General features: G+C 37.3%; 1 protein-coding gene across 1 annotated transcript in view; it reads right to left on the bottom strand.

Moving 5' to 3' along the window:
• Nucleotides 1-17503, bottom strand: part of PLA2G4A (phospholipase A2 group IVA) — a 134414-nt gene that overhangs the window by 30799 nt on the left and 86112 nt on the right. Inside the window, exons 8-11 of the mRNA XM_077825030.1 lie at nt 12109-12245; nt 5694-5916; nt 4029-4143; nt 333-470 (exon numbers count right to left, since the gene is read on the bottom strand). Of these exons, the coding sequence (XP_077681156.1) occupies nt 333-470; nt 4029-4143; nt 5694-5916; nt 12109-12245 (613 nt within the window). The remainder of the gene's footprint in view (nt 1-332; nt 471-4028; nt 4144-5693; nt 5917-12108; nt 12246-17503) is intronic.

Genomic DNA, 17503 nt, shown 5'->3' with positions numbered 1-17503 from the left:
AAATCAATGGAAACTTGCAGAACAAAACATATGTGAAATTATTTAAATAGCTAATTCTACTTTGAGAATGCATTGGAATAACACAAACAATGAGATTTTTGGACAGATTAGATCCTAAATTCAGATATACACTATATAATGAAATTCCCATCACTGAATATGGAACCATTCTTATGGGCTCCCACCAGGCTATTAAAATATTACTTTTTGTACAGAGGTTATTCTTGTGTCAGACTGTTTCTGATTACAGAAAGACAAACTTAAAAGCACTGGAGAGAAGAGAATTGAAATGTCAGTTTCGTTTTATTTATTTATTTTAATCATTCACTTACCCATGAAGAAGTGCAGGGGGTTTTCTTCATGTTTTTTTACCACTGTTCCCATAAAAAATTTACTTCCAAACAAATCAGGAGGCATGAATGTGCCATACTTCGCCATACCGATCTCATACGGACTGAATTCCACCCAATCTGCATGCATAACATAAAGAAATTAGCTCACATTTTCCCTCTAGACATAAATGCAGCATGAACAAAAACAATTCAGCTGTAATATACACAAATGGCTGGCACCTTTTTCCAAGAGGAAAGAAAAGCATACAAGGAAATATACTGGATGGTAAGTTGTTCCCTGTTCATCTGCTATAAAATGCTGGAGATATAATTAAATTGAGAGAGTTTCTCCAGGACACGTGATCTGTGTATGCTACAGGTCAAGAACCCCTGGAAATGTCTTCCAAGTTACGCAGAAGTCAAAACGCCCTTTGACATCTATGGGAGTTTTGATCCTGAAGTTAAGTTGGAAACCTCACCTATTCCTACCATAACAAAATGTGTTTAAAAAATTAGGCAGGCGGTGGCAGGGGGGAGAGAGATAGTGATTGTGGATTTGAAACAGGCTATACAACATCTGGGTTCCATCTCATGCATCAATGTGAATCACCAACCTAATTTCACTTAGGAGCTTAAGTTCCATTTCCAAAAGTGACCTACACACTTCAACATCTAAATCCCATTGACTTACAATAGGAGATAGGCTCTGAATATCTCTCTTCTGAAAATAGAATTTAGACGTTTTTGAAAATTTTACCCTGAATCCAGTGAAATGCACTCACATTGCAGGATTCAGCTCTAAATCATGAATTAATAAAAGAAAACGATGGTAGACAAAAATACAACCTAAAATATCTGGTCTTCATTCACATTGTCTTATAATTGAATGCACTCTTTTCAACAACAATAACCTATTTAAGTGCCCTTATAAATCAATCATCAATACTGAAGGGAGTGACATACCATCTGTCATATGCCTTCTTAAAGGTGACTTTAAAATATATTATAAACATACCAAAGACTCAAAGACGAGAAAAGACACCAGCATTCGATTTCTAATGTCAACAAAACTTCTGAATACATGAAAATACCACCTATAAGAGAATCTTTTTAATTGGAAGGAATGTTTTCTTGTATAGAGTTTAATGAAATTAATGTGACGGTGAAGTACCAGTATAAGAAGCAGCCTAATGTTAGAACACACAGTATTTGGCTAACAACGTGTTGTCTGCAGGTGTTATTTTTTTAAATCCTTTGAGACAATTGATTCTTGCTTATGAAAGAAACTGCTTAGAAGATTCCAGCAAAATGCAAGGTGTTAAGCTTTTTCTCAGATGCTGGTGAAATTCAGCGATCTGGGTAAAAAGAAAATAAAAAGGAAACCATATCTGTCTGAAGAGGAAATATTTGACCAGGACTACTATGTCATTCAAACTTCACAGCCTGGCAAGGTTGATTGTGGGGGGTATAAATTATCTGATCAAAATATACCATACACACCCAAGCAAAAACACTTGAAGTGTTTCATACATACATGGGAGGAAACTTAGAGACCCAATGATATTAATCTGAACATTAATGCACTTTAGCAGTTTGATCTTAATAGTGTAACTAAATTTAGGAACAGAGTGGCCAGAAAACCAACAAATTAAATGAATCTGTCATAGCCAAGCCTTGGTATTTGCATAGAGGAAGATAATTTTTCTATTCAGACCCAGAGCATAGGGAAATAAAGCGATCTTTTTTCCTATAAATTAACTGATCTCACTTTTAGTCACTCATCTCGTTGGAGATGGGTCGTGTCTCAGTGGTAAGACAGGACTCAAACTGTCCGGAGACACAAGCTTTGACCTGAAGGGAAGAAGCTATCATAGTGTAAATAATTATATATCTATGTTCAGTACTCTTCGTAGTTATATCAATACCCTGGTAAGGCAATGAACCTAGAGAAATCTTAATATGTGATTACTGTCAAAACCCCTTGTATTTTGTTTTTCTTCTTGCACTGTATAAATCTTGTTTGATGATACTATGTCTGGAAATTGAATAGTCATTTGCACCCTGTAAGGAGTTGCAGTGGTTTGGTTTTGAGCACTTGTGGCAGTGCCCTTTTTAAAGGCACTTACATCAAAGTAAGTTATGTAAGTTCCTCATCTGAGGCCTGCTCCAAACATTACTGAAGTCAATGGAGGAACCACCAATTGGCTTCAATGTTGCTTGCATCTGTCCCCTGACGTAAATCAGTGAAACTCCATTGTGGAATTATATGGATTTACACAGCTGAGTAGATGGCAATTTTGGCCTATTCTGATATGAGGAGGCAGACAGTGAGGAGTCCCATTGGCTTCAATGGCACTTCAGTAAGGGATGCAAAATTTAGCTTCTTATACGTGGCAATGCTGAGAAAATAAGTGTGCCATGAGAAAGTGTTTCCAACTGAACTGTGCAACTTATGCATGCATGCACCTGACTCTCTCTGAAATGTTGGTAACAATCATGGGTTTGCTATACTCAATTTCAGGTGCAGCAGCTCAAAAATCTAAACTTGGATTGACCTGGCTTCAGTTAACTTTTCTTTCTGTTGCAATTTGTCTTTTATATGTGAAGAAATTTGGGAAATCCACAGTGCAGCCAGTACATGTTTTGTGAACTCAGATTTCTCACCATAGGTAAATCTGACTAACTAGAGCTATATACGCTGGTGCTGTGAATCTATCAGCTCTTACAAGGGTCACTGTCTGACCTTGCTTTAGTAAAAATAGCTGGATAGGTTTTTATAAAAGTTATCTCAATAAAAACTTTCCTGAAATAAACCATATTAATTATGTTTAGTTAGTAATTATTACTGTTCTGGGCATGACCGGCGCCACTAGGGTCAGAAATACTATGAATAGAATGAACACTAAGAGCCGTCAGCAAAAAAGCAGATGGCAGCTGCGTGAAATCTTGCACCATCACCTTTCTGAGGAATGTTATCCTATACAATTAATGCACCTCAACAAGAAGGAACAAGACAGGATTTATCTTACATCCAAAACCTAATAAGTAAGAAAGTGGAAGTATTTTTGTTCAAAACCTACTGTACCTCAAGTCAAGACAAGTTATGCAATTATATAGGGAGGGAATGAAAATTATACTGAATGGAAAACTTCAAGAGCATGGTACACTAAATATACTGATAAGGATGACAGTCTTAAAAGAACACTGTTAAGTTAAAATAAATATTTAGAAGGAAAGGTGGTCTTGTGTTTCAGACATTAGAGTTGGACTCGTGAGCAGAGTTGATGGGATGCCTCCTTCACCTCTCTCCAGTGGAAAATTTAAACTTTTCCTCAAAAAAACCACACTACTGAGAGCGTCTTCGGTTTTCAGCTGAAAATGTTTCAGTTTTCCATTGAGAAGTAGAATATTTTTGAGGAAAGCAGACACTTTCCACAAACATTTTCATTTGGTCAAAAATCTAAAAAAATCTGGTTCAATTTCCATATATTTATGAACTTTAATAAACTTTTATCATTGCTTTAAATTAACCCAACCTCTTTTGTAATTCTCACAGTGGGACCAATAATTCAAGATTTATCCAAACCATGGGATATTATTCGTCCAAAAAAGCATTAAGAAGAAGTAGGACTTTTTTTAAAGTGGGGGGGGGGGAATCTCACAAATGACAACTAAATAAAGAGACTGAAAACATACCTGCAAACATAAGTTCTGACACATCAGGTTTGACATGGAGACAAGTAAAAAGTGGCAGAGCAGACTGTGCCTCATTGACTTTCTCTTTCATCTTGCTCAAAGTGGTATTCATCCTCTGCAAAAAAAAAAGAGGAGAGAGGTTACATAAAAACTATTGGTACAAAAGCACTCTGGAAATGGATGACCTGCTGCTATTTGGGGAGACTTCTAGTTTTGCTGAAATCATCAAAAGAGAAAAAGGAACCCCTGAAAAATCAGAATGCATCTCCATAAAAGGAGCTAATCTCTATGAATGTCACTATCTGTAAAACACATGTTAATGTACAGGAATCAAGGTAGTAAATGCCTAAAGCAGCTCCCATTCTCCCTGAACTATTTACCATATCCGAGAGCAGGGGGAGATTTTGGGGACCTCATTGGGATGTTTTGAAAATTTGGCAGAGATATGCAGGATGAAGTCAGTGTCTCCCATACACTCTGTTTCCTGTGACTGCTGGGGTAGCAATATTGGTGGACACTGAAGATTCTTATCTTCTGTTGTTATATATGGGCTTGTCTACATGCTATTCCAGAATAGCTATTTCTGATTAATTCCTTGTGTGGATACTCTTATTCCAGAATGAGATTGATTTATTCTGAATTATATCAATCTGGATTAAGAAAATTCAAAATATACTACTCTTAGTCCATAATAAGAGCATCAACACATGAAGTTAATTGGGAATAGTTAATCTGCTTTAAATACATACCTGGACTTATTCCAGATTAATTTTCATGTATAGACAAGCCCTAAGAATAAGCATCAAGAAAAATATATCAGGAGGCTAGGAAGGTCATCAAAACCTTAATGCTGTCTCTTAAACTGAAGCACCATTTACTAAAATGTGATAGATATAAGAAATGTGATCTACTGCACAGGACAGAATCCTGGGAGCCAAGAATCCTGGGTTATATTTCCAGCTCTTTGAATGACTTGTTGCTTCAATTTGCATATTCAGCTAAATTCTCTGGGCTATTGTTTGTTCCTCTATGTAACAAGAATAATCATTCTAACCAGCCTCACCCCAAGAGCTGTTTTGCCCTCCTCTCTGTCAATATTTTACTGCTATTAACCTTGGAATAAGTCAATATCTGTATAGTTTATTTGTACATATGCACACTATAGAGTATCAGACCAATCTATAATATTCTATTACTATATTTCATTATGTACGTACTCTTTGCTTACTGTACATGATTAAAGGCAAATCCTGCTCACATGATTCACTGGACTTCAACAAGCCTATTACATGAGTTGGTCAAGCAGGATTTGCCTTTAATACTGCGTAACAGTACTATCCTATGGCATCTCTTTCACTTTCAGAAAGTTGGTGATAGGAGACTCATAAAATAAATAAATAAATAGACAAACTGGATCTGAACTATTACCTCATAACAGACTTGATAGACAAATGCTGCCTCTTTTCTTATTTACTAAATGTGCATGGACAGATTGCAATTTTCTTGAATGATTTAGTTATTTAAAATTATTTGACAAATATTCGTGCTATTAAACGTGTTTGATAAAATGTTAGTGAGGACACAAAAAGGTCAATTCAAATGAATATCTGCAGATGTTATTTTCCAGTATTCTCACAGCTTGAATAACTATAAAAACACACTTACATTTTGGATAAGTGTTTCCCCTATCAACATTCCAAAGATATCAGTGAATGTTACAGGCTGCCCAGAACGTTTCTTATTCCATAATGCTTCAATGTAGCGTTTGACTTTCTGAGGAGTGAGCAGCAGAAGTGGGTTATGACTGACAGAGTTCATCAATTCTTCATTAATCTCCTTTGGTCCTTTCCTTGGGAAATCTGGGTGAGAATACAAAGATGACATGTACCTGTAATGAAAATACAGTGATCAATAGCTCTGTCAATAAATACACAAGACACTCGCGTCCTGATTTTGCAGTTTGCAGTATAAAGGCCCAAATGAGCTAAATTTACAACAGACGGACCATCTAAGTTTTATATTTCACTCAATTTAACAGATTTCCTATGTGATTATTCATTTTCCGCAAAAACCTGGAGTTTTTATGCAAGAAAAGCTCCCATGGATGGGGAGTTCCGGATTTGACCTTCATGTCTTATTTACTCCCTTTAAAACATGAATATACCATGAGTAAAATTTTCAAGTGTGCCCACTTTTGAAAATGAGACCTAGGTGCTTTTGAAAAATGTTAGGACTGTCAAGCGATTAAAAAAGCAATCGCAATTAATTGCGCTGTTAAATAATAATAAAATACCATTTATTTAAATATTTTTGGATGTTTTCTACATTTTCAAATATATTGATTTCAATTACAACACAGAATACAAAATGTACAGTGCTCACTTTATATTTACTTTTTATTACAAATATTTGAACTGTAAAAAACAAAAGAAATCGTATTTTTCAATTCACCTAATACAAGTACTGTAGTGCAATCTCTGTATCATGACAGTTGCTCTTACAAATGTAGAATTACTTTTAAAAAGAACTGCATTCAAAAATATAACAATGTAAAACTTTAGAGCCTACAAGTCCAATCAGTCCTACTTCTTGGTCAGCCAATCTCTCAGACAAACAAGTTTCTTTACATTTGCAGAAGATAGTGCTGCCTGCTTCTTGCATTCGATGTCATCTGAAAGTGAGAACAGGTATTTGCATGGCACTGTTGTAGCTAGCGTTGTGAGATATTTACATGCCAGATGAGCTAAAGATTCATATGTCCCTTGATGCTTCAACCACCATTTCAGAGGACATGTGTCCATGCTGATGGGTTCTGCTCGATAACGATGCAAAGCAGTGTGGACCGACCCATGTTCATTTTCATCATCTGAGTCAAATGCCACCAGCAAAAGGGTGATTTTCTTTTTTGGTGGTTCTGGTTCTGCAGTTTCCAATCAGGGTGTTGCTCTTTTAAGACTTCTGACAGCATGCTCCACACCCCATCCCTCTCAGATTTTGGAAGCCACTTCAGATTCTTAAATCTTGGGTTCAGTGCTGTAGCTATCTTTAGACATTTCACGTTGGTATCTTCTTGTCAAATTTGCAGTGAAAGTATTCTTAAAACGAACAACATGCGCTGAGTCATCATCCGAGACTGATATAACATGAAATATATAGCAGAATGTGGGTAAAACAGAGCAGGAGACATACAATTCTGCCCCAAGGAGTTCAGTCAAAAATTTAATTAATGCATATTTTTTTAATGAGAGTCATCACCATGGAAGCATGTCTTCTGGAACGAAGGCCGAAGCATGAAGAGGCATATGAATCTTTAGCACATCTGGCATATAAATATCTTGCGACGCCAGCTACAACAGTTCCATGCGAACGCCTGTTCTCACTTTCAGTTGACATTGTAATTATGAAGTGGGCAGCATTATCTTCCATAAATGTAAACAAACTTGTTTCTCGTAGCGCTTGGCTGAACAAGAAGTAGGACTGAGTACACTTGTAAGCTCTAAAGTTTTACATTGTTTTGCAGTTATGTAATAAAAAAAACCTACATTTGTAAGTTGCACTTTCATGATAAAGAGTGTACTTTTATGAGGTGAATTGAAAAATACTATTTCTTTTGTTTATCATTTTTACAGAGCAAATACTTATAATCAAAAATAATAATATAAAGTGAGCACTATACACTTCATTTTCTGTGTTGTAATAGAAATCAGTACATTTGAAAATGTAGAAAAACATCCAAAAATATTTAATAAATGTCATTTGGTATTCTATTGTTTAACAGAGCAATTAATCGTAATTAATTTTTTAATCATGATTAATTTTTTGAGTTAATCACATGAGTTAACTGTGATTAATTGACAGCCCTAAAAGTTTTATATAATTTCTTTTTGTATCATTGATATATTCAGGCATGTCCCTAGTTTAGAGGATATGTATATTACATTAAAAAAAATTAAGCTGAAGTCAAGAATGAAGAGCTAGAAATAACTCAAGTGGAAAAAATACAGGAGAATGTTTTATTTTAAAAAGCCACACACACAAATATAACCCATAAGCTAAATTTTAGAAAGATAGGAAGGTATAAAATGAGGTTAAACATATATAACACTCACGCACATACACAGAATATAGTATGAAAAGTTTTACTCATGGTATATTCTTGCTTTTAAAGGGTTTGTGCATGCATACATACAAACACACAGAGAGTTATGCTTATTTAGCTCTTTTCAGGCTCCAAATACATTATTTTACATTATTTGATGAGTCAGTTCTCCAGATGTAAACGTGACTATACGTGAAAGCTCCAAATAATTGTTTAAATTGTTCAATTAAATATAATCATGTTAATAAAACTATATGTGCCAACTGCATTATGGTCTTGACAATTATCTTTCAGCAGCAGATCTTTATCCAGTCACAAGGCTCAAAAACTGAAGTTCTAAACCACTCCTTATTTGGGCAAAACCCCTCTTGAAATAAATGGGGTTTTGATTGACGAAGGGCTGCAGAATAGGGCTCCCAAATGCACTGCATTTCAATTAGATAAAACTTGCTTATTTATATATATGCTTGAGGATTACAAAATTAGAGAAGAAATTATTGCAACAAGCTAACAGTACAAAAAATATTCTGGCAATTCAGTCTTACTCAGAGAATGACCAAACAAATTTCTCAGTGCCATATTATCAACTCTGACTTCATCTCATCTAATGTACTGACTGGTATGTATATGAACCACTGTCATCTATTACACAGCAGCATTGGGCCAGATTTACAAAGGTATTTAGGAACTTAAAAGATATAGATAGGTCAGTGCCTAATTTGTAAAGAAAAAAGTATCTTGGCTCAAGAAATTTGGTGCCGGGGCTCAAGCAATTTTTTTACTTTCATAACTCATGCGGCAAGCCCAAAGGTGCCAGGGCTATGAACTGCCACGCCTAGAGGTGCCGGGGCCCAGCCCTGGCACAAATTAAGCATTGAGATAGGTGTTTAGTGGGATTTTCAAAAAAAGACTCTAAGCAGGTGAGACACCTAACCCAATTTGGTAATTATGTCACCCTCTAGTGGCCAAAAGGGATATACTATTACTGACAAGAAATGGAGATTTTTCACTATTTCAAATTAGCAGAAGCCTGTGTTTGGGGAATTTCCCCCATGTATTGTGTATACAGTTTAACGGACAATTGGATTGTCCATACGTGTTACAACTCTTCTCAAAAGCCATCTTACTGAAGTTTATTTTTACCCCACTATAATTTGAACAGGTTTGTCTACTTTATATCTTTGTATGGATGTAAATACAAATAGCTTTCTGCATAATTTAGGTGGGAAAGATTCACACTGTAATGTACGCAGTAGTAAATATGAAAATAGAGCTTAGATAGTCCTTAACAGTTTATTTTGGCTGAAGTCTACTGTACTAATAAGTAAAGCAAATAAGGAAATGAACATATTTTGTTCTTTACATTTTACAAACCAATTTAAAAAACTGCTAAAATCAAATGTACAAACTGGAAACAACTCTTAGTCCAAGTGAATGGTATTTTACACATTTAGGCCATTACTCAGCAATGCACTTACACTCATACCTAACCTTAAAAAAAAGACCAAAGCAATCCCACTGCCACCAATGAGTATTCACATACTTAAGGAAAGGCATGTCCATAAGGCTCCAATCCAGCAAAGCATTACTGAGGTAATAAAACTTACCATAATTCCAGGAAATTCTTTAAAACAATAAAATGGAGAGCTGGAAAATAATTCAAAGCACATATGCTGATACTTAAAACCAAATTGATTTGACCAGCATTTACACAACTTAGCAGCCATCTCATAAATTAGGACTGAAATGGAGAAATTTAAGAAGTTGATTGCAAATATATTTTTAAAAAATGGACAAGCAGCCAGATACTCCACAATCATTTACAAAGTAATTGAAAGGTTAAAGAGTTTATAGCAGCATCCAGCAGTTTGTAACTCCTCTTCTTAAGAGGTAAAGAACATATACATCTAAGCTAATATAACAGCTTTTAAATACTCACAGCAAACAAAGGTTTGATGATTGGAGGTTATGTAAAAGTACACAGCGTCCTCATGCAGTAACATGTACTCTATATATCTTTCTACAGTCCTCTCTTTTAATCTTTCACTTTTTATTAATGCCATTTGAAAATTAATAGAAGTGTGGGTTATCAGTTAGCAAGAGCCAGATATTTTCACAGTTAAGGGATAGTGAAGGGTTAATATTTTGTGCAGTGGTTTAGTGTGTTTTAGAGTTTACCAAGTGGGCAGGAAGCCTCTGGATTCTGTCACTGCATAGCTGGGGGATTTTAGATCAGTCATTTATTCTCACTGTGCTTTAGTATAATGAAACCTATGCCACATGTCCGATACAAGATATAATTAATGTTTGCAAAGTGCTTTGAGAGTTTATGGTAGTGCAAAGTATTAACGTGTATCAAATCACAGGTGAAATAAGTACACCAGCAAACTACAGTGTGTGTGAAAAAAGGAAAATGTGATACAGAAGATCAGTCTATGGTCAGGCAAGATGACTGACACAATTAATGAGGTAGACACTCTCTTCCAAGGTCAAGCACACATCCTGGGGAACAGGCAGAAACCTTCCCTTTCCCGCAAGGGAAGGAACAGGGAATACTCCACCCTTCAGATGGAAGGCATAACCCTGTTCCTGGGGGATAAATGGTATGGAAAAGAAAAAAACAAGGAGGTACTGGCTAAGTGTCAAAAATAGTATTTCTTTATATTACACAGGACAATTCTGAACCGGTGTTATTACCCAGACTGTGCGGACTTATTTGTTTAAACCCCAGCTATTTTTAAACTTATTTTTCTGACCTGATTGGTTTAAAGAATTTTACTATTTGGATTCAAATTCTATTATCTTTACAGTACATCAACATACAGGGTTGAACTCTAACCAACGCAGTGTTTGTTTAAAATGTAGCTCAGTGAGATCCAGACCTCAGGCACAACCGGCTCACGTTCTGACTAGTAAGTAGCTAATTCAATGAACTTGCAGACTCAGCTGAGGCAGGAAGGACATCTGTCATTCCCCTCAACACAGTTTACCAGGGCTGGCCTAAAGGGGAGATATAGGCTTGGCACCAGTCCGATGTTGGCTTCTTTTCTGGTCTCAAACTGAGCAAAAGCTGGTAACAGCAGAGGCACCCTTCAGCTATATAGGAAAAAAGCAAAGCACCACCAGCACACACAGTTTCTGCCACATCTTGGGTTTAGCATGAGCAAATCAGTCATGTGGGCACAACATGCCCACTTTTCTGCAAGCCATATTCCATTCTCCCCTGCTCTTACCAATGGTAAAGAACTTCATATGAGACCATCCATTGTTAAACTCTCCAGAGAAAACAGGAATATATCTCAAAAGCCAATAATTGGAGACAGGGCTTCTTTCTGGCACTGTGTGTTCCCATCTTCTTATGTCCACATGAGAGATGTCTACTTAGAGCTTGGCACATACACTGGTTGCTATAAATGCATTAGTATATCTTCACCCTGTTATGAAATTCTAATGGCCTTGACCCAGTTCATTTCTGCAGCAAATCCAACACGCTCACAACCAAGTCTCTTCACAAAAAGTCTGATTTTTGTTTTCTTAAGCAAGGAAAAATCATCAACCTTTTTTGTGTGAATTTGTTCTTAAGTGGCTAGAGTCCCTGGTCAAGGGCTCCTATGGCAGAAAGTCCACAAGGCTACGGTGATGCCAAACTGTATCACCTAGCATGAAAAGTGAGGACACTGGTTGTATAGTGACATGGCTATTGGAGATGGGATCTGTGTTAATTCAGATCCTCACTGATCAAGCTCCTATGCAACCCTCTTGGAGTTGACATTGCCTACATCCTGGCAGGTACTCCAAAATACTAGCAACCAAAGATCAACTCTATTGCCACTCTACTGCACTGGATGAGAATGCCTTTCCTCTGGTGATTGTACCCTACATCATAAAATACATTCTCCCAGTTACCAGTGGAAAGTTTCCACTGCACCAAAACAAAGCGGGGGGGGGGGGGTGTCACGAGGGAGGGTGCAGAAAGCTTACCATGTAGATCCTGATAGACCAGCAATATATGTTGTACAGTCTAAAATTCCTGATTCGTAGAGCGCTTTCATAACTCCAGAAAACCCCACCATGGCCCGAAATCCACCACCTGAACCCAATACCGCTATCACTGGTACCTGGAAAAATGAAAAAGACAGCACACAATACAGTTGGCTTCTAGGATGTATTTTAAAGAGCTAAATACATTTTGTGTCCACCAATCAGTAGCCAAAGACATCAGACTTGTGCAATTAATAGTCACCATTCAACAGTCCCCACAACAGAGACTCAAACCTGAATCCTTATCTCTAGGCTGCAGATCTAACAGGAGAACCAAAAAGATTCTTCTTAGCATTAGAACTGTTCTTTTTAAAATGTATATTATAGAAGAGTGGCAAATAGTCCAGTAAAAATCTGTGAAACGAGACCTTAAAAACAAAGGCTATGAAAGATGCCATGGCACTATTCATGAGTAATGAATCTCCTGCCCAAACTTACCCTCCATACCCATGATATGCGGTGCAGTGTGTGTAATTTGATTGCTTCGATCCTCCCAAAGATAGCTGTATTTCAGTGGTGCTGCATTATTTTTTATTGTATTACTCTAGCACCAAGGAACTCTAATCATGGACCAAGACCCCATTGTGCTAGCCGATGTAACAAAACAAAGGCCCTGCTTTTGAATCCCCAAGGGAAAAAGGCACTACAGAAATGTAATATCTTGTAACTGTAAAGGAATCCTCGTTGATTCATAGATCACCAACACAATACACCAGATTCTGATCTCAGTTCCCACTGTGCCAAATCTGGGATACTTCCACTGGCTTCAGTGGAGTTACCCTAGATTCACACTGGTGAACATGAGATCAGAATGTGGTTGAATAGCTCAAGTGAGATCAGCGAGAACATTATGATTCTGTGTCAATGAAGCTGCTGTTTCTACATACCATGCTGCTTAGTACTCTCCCTGAAAAAGAACGAGTACAATTTATTTGAAGAAGTCTGTATTTGTAGCCAGCTTTCTAAACAGTTAATTATAAATTTCTCTACACTATCCTGCTCCCCTCAACACCACTCCACCAACAGCCCAGGATATAAAGAAAAGAAAAGACGTTACGCCTAATGATCTAAAACTAATAAATCCACAGAAATGTTTTTTAAAAGGAAACACATCTAAGTAACGTTTCAGTGAAGGAACCAAATACAGTGAAATTTCAGCTCTACAGCCTTTATCAGAGAGACGTGGCTCTCTCTTTGGAGAGTGTATTAGTCATTTCACTTACTGACAGCTATTGGAGTGGATGCTCATCCACACGTAGGTTTTGGGCACCCATGATTATTCTTTAGGCGGTCTTTAAGTTGGCCCTTATTGCACATCCTTATTTATAATTTAATGATCTAACACACCTTTAAAGGGGTCATACTGTTGACAAACTTAGTTTGTGCTGAAAAAATTTAGGGTCCTTTATTATCAAGTTTTACTTCAGTTCAAGTGTGAATAGATATGAGATATTTCAGTCAAATAGGAAGGGGAGATGGATGGAAATCCTAACACAGCCATAACTAAAGCTCCACTACCATGAAAAGAAAATGCCATGCAGAATGACTTTAAAGAGTCCGATTCCACACCTTATACACACCCCAAACTCCCACTAACTCTAGGAAGACTTTGGACCCAAAGGATCTAGAGGTTCTGATGTATCTATTATCCTAGTCTTGTGCCATACCCCTGCCACAGAAAAACGAGTTAGACAAAATAATTTCCAACAAAAAATTGAAAACAGACTTCTCTCACAAGGTTGAGTACCCAACATTTACAACAATTGTGTATCTGTTTCATGTCATTTATTTGTCCAATGCATTCTAAATAGTAGGCTGTGTACATTGTTTATAAGCAGCTGTGGAATTCAATGAAGACCACCAATTATAACAATTCATAATTGCTTAGCTAACTCCCTAACTGTTCTCTTCCACAACAATAAAGGGAAGATTTTCAAAGGCACAAATGGCAGATAGGCACCCATCTCCCATTGACTTTCATTGTGCTTTGTGCCTTCACGTGCTCCTCCTCAATCTTTTATGGACTCAAAGTAGTTAGGGATTAGGGAGGAGGGGAAACTATTAAATTAGCAGAGTCCATTCCCTCCATTAACACCGGATACTGTCCTCATCTTGAGAATTTAACTGATGCTATTGTTGACTATAGGTCAAATGCCAAGTTATACATTTCCAAGGTGGAGCTGTATACGGATATACAAAATACAGAAAATGCTATTGGATGGCCAAAGCGAATGCACATCAGAAACAAGGGAGGGGAAAGAAATCCTCAAACCAGTGAAGAAAAAAGGAAAGGGTGATGGAATTTCACTAACAGGGTGAAAGCCTTGCTTCATTGAAGTCAATGGCAAACCTCCCATTGATTTAAGTGAGGCCACAATTTCATCTCTCTCTTTTTCTTAGTCTGCAAATCCCAGGAAAGTCAGTTTGGCCCATAGAGTGGTAAATTAATCCCACTATCTAATCTCTGGTCTAATCCCTCTAATAGTTATCTCAGTCCCAGTCCATTTCATTAGCTGTGGGAATAAAATAGCAGGTAACCAAAATCACTCATCAATTTATACATCTCACTGATGATACTTCTTATACCAATGACAGGAAAGTGCTGTACATTATCTGCAGTATGATTTCAACATGCTAGCCAACATGCCAATCATAGCTTACTTAAGCAATATTAAATCAACAAGGGCAAAATTGTGCAATTATTACTCACAGGGACTAGTGCCCTTCTCTTCATTTAAATGGCACCATTTGCACAGTAAAGTACTGCAAGTAAGGGTGGAAGGATCTTGCTCTACTGCATTTTATAACAGCATGTGATTCTTTTGATGAAAGCAAAAAATTGTTTTAATTTCATAGAATATCAAGTTTGGAAGGGACCTCAGGAGGTCATCTAGTCCAACCCCCTGCTCAAAGCAGGACCAATCCCCAATTTTCGCCCCAGATCCCTAAATAGCCCCCTCAAGGATTGAACTCACAACCTTGGGTTTAACAGGCCAATGCTCAAAACGCTGAGCTATCCCTTCCCCCCGCTTTGGATTTTATTAATTTCAGTGTTTGCTTCCTGTACCTGCACTGAGACATTTTCATATTTACAGTGGTTGGGAAGATTTTAAGGATGCAGAGGAAACAAATGTTATAGTTTACTTATTTATAGTTTACATGGGAATTTTAACACAGGCTGCAAATTTTAAGTCAACATTGAAATAAATCAGCAATGAACCCCACTTTTGCTTCTTAGATCTAAAACACGTAGCCAGTGGAAATGGCTGCACCCAACAATTGCAAAACTTTGGATGTCATATTTGACCTTCCGCTCTATACAAAAGATTGGATTTTAATTCAGTAAAAGAAGATTAACTGATTAGTGTTTGTACAGCACTTTTCAGATGTAAAGTACCATATAAGTTCTAGGTATTAATAATTCCAACCACAGGTATTTATTGGCATTATCTTTCTTTGTCATTCTGTACAAGGGATAGGTTTCTGTCAAAGAACAACAAAACTAAAGTGAAGAATTAGGACATGCCTGTTTTACTAAACCAACATCCCACTGATAGAGAGGTTGCTTTGAACAGTAGCGCTATATTAGTAATATTACTCAGCACTTACAATGTGCTTTAAACTTTGAAAGCTCTTTACAAACATTAGCTAATTAATCTATAAAGGCAAATCTCAACAGGCTAAGCAGAGGGGAGTTCCAGGTGCAAGCCCAGAAGAAGAAAAGTATTTAAGGATACTCGCAAGCCATCACTGGTCAGCAAGTCTATTAACCACTGTAATGGCGGGAGAAGGAGGGAAAGGCTCAATCCCCTTCAGGACACAGCAAACTCCAAAAGGCTGCTCTTTTGAAGTGTTCAACAAAGAAAAGAATGATCATCATTTACATTCCCTCTGTATTTAAATCCACAGCCATCATGGGAATCACAGAATTCATGATATAGAGCTTGTGGGAAGTGACCTATAGCTGCATGCAGAAAACTCCCACTAATTTTAATAGTTTATGCCCCCAATGTACCAAACAGAGCATAGAGCTCAGAGTAATGCCCGATTGTGGTACCTCTTCCCTTGTAGGGAACTGGTTTTGAAGGGATTCTTCTTATCTAAAACTACCCTCCCTCCTATTCTGGCTAGTTACTTGATGTAATTAAAGACCATGTCAGTGGCAGAGAAAAATAATCATTGCCACAGGAGAGAGGACTCCTGCTGCTGCATAAATGCCTATTGCCTGTACGATCACCTCCTCATTTCCAGCAACACAAATGTAGAGCAGAGCTATAGCGTGGGTCTGTGTAGAAAGGAAGTGGCTAAGAAAGACAGCACGTCCTAACCACACCCCTATTAACCACTTTGCCCACTTTGAAAAATAACTGGGTGGCCTGGGGCCGTGCAAAGTAGCAAGTGTTGCTATGAGAGGAGCAGCTCGGCTCCATGCATTTGGTTTCAGTTCACTCAACTGGTGTAACATGTGTGTCGAGTGCAGGCTTGCATATTAGTACTATAGACATAGTAGAGGACAAGTTTATTGCCAGTCTTTCCCTACCCCCAGCTCCTCAAAACCAGAAAAGGGAGAGAGGGAGAGAGGAAGACAAGAGGCTTTCTCGCTCCTCAAGGGAAGGTGAAATGCAATTCTAAATATGTAACTTCCCTGCTTGCAAGGCTTTGCTACAACTGCTTTTGTGCAATGCAATTTTCATAAAGGCTTAAATGGAAATGTGCAAGGAACATACACTGTGAAAAGCAGACATGCCCAAGTTACAAGCTTTCACCTAGATCAATGGGACCTGAGGGAAGAGAAACAGAGAAGGAGATGCAGGACTTGGGAGTGGAAGGAAAAAAGCCTCTGCAATATGGTGGAGAGCAAAGGGACAGCAGCAATTGGGAAACAAGCTTGTCAGTAATCAGAGAATACAGAACAGCCAATCAAAATTGTCCCTATTCCCCTATCTGTCGGATGCTAGTTGCAATGTTTTCTGGGAACTGTACACAAAGCTGACCAAACACCAGAATTTGTGTGCTACTGGAAATGGTGAGATTTCACATTTTTGCTTCATCCAGATTTGAGATGAGAAGTCAAAATCTTGGAATTTTCTATAAAACTAAATATTCCAAAATATTTTGTTTTGAATGTTTCTTTTTGATAAGGTTGAAACATTTGGTTCCAACTTTATCATTTTGTCTTTTATATTATATTCTAATATAACAGTCAAAACAATATGATAAAGTTGAAACAAAATGTTCTGACCTTATTGAAATGAAACATTTGGATAATTCCCCATCAAAAATGTTGATGAAATGAATACAGTCCCATGAAATGATTCAAGTTTGTTCAATGAGC

This window comes from Eretmochelys imbricata, chromosome 8 (genome assembly GCF_965152235.1).
Source record: "Eretmochelys imbricata isolate rEreImb1 chromosome 8, rEreImb1.hap1, whole genome shotgun sequence".
NCBI classification, from domain to species: domain Eukaryota; kingdom Metazoa; phylum Chordata; order Testudines; family Cheloniidae; genus Eretmochelys; species Eretmochelys imbricata.
Note: the sequence above shows the minus strand (reverse complement) of the source record. Positions and strands in the feature narration are given on the sequence as shown.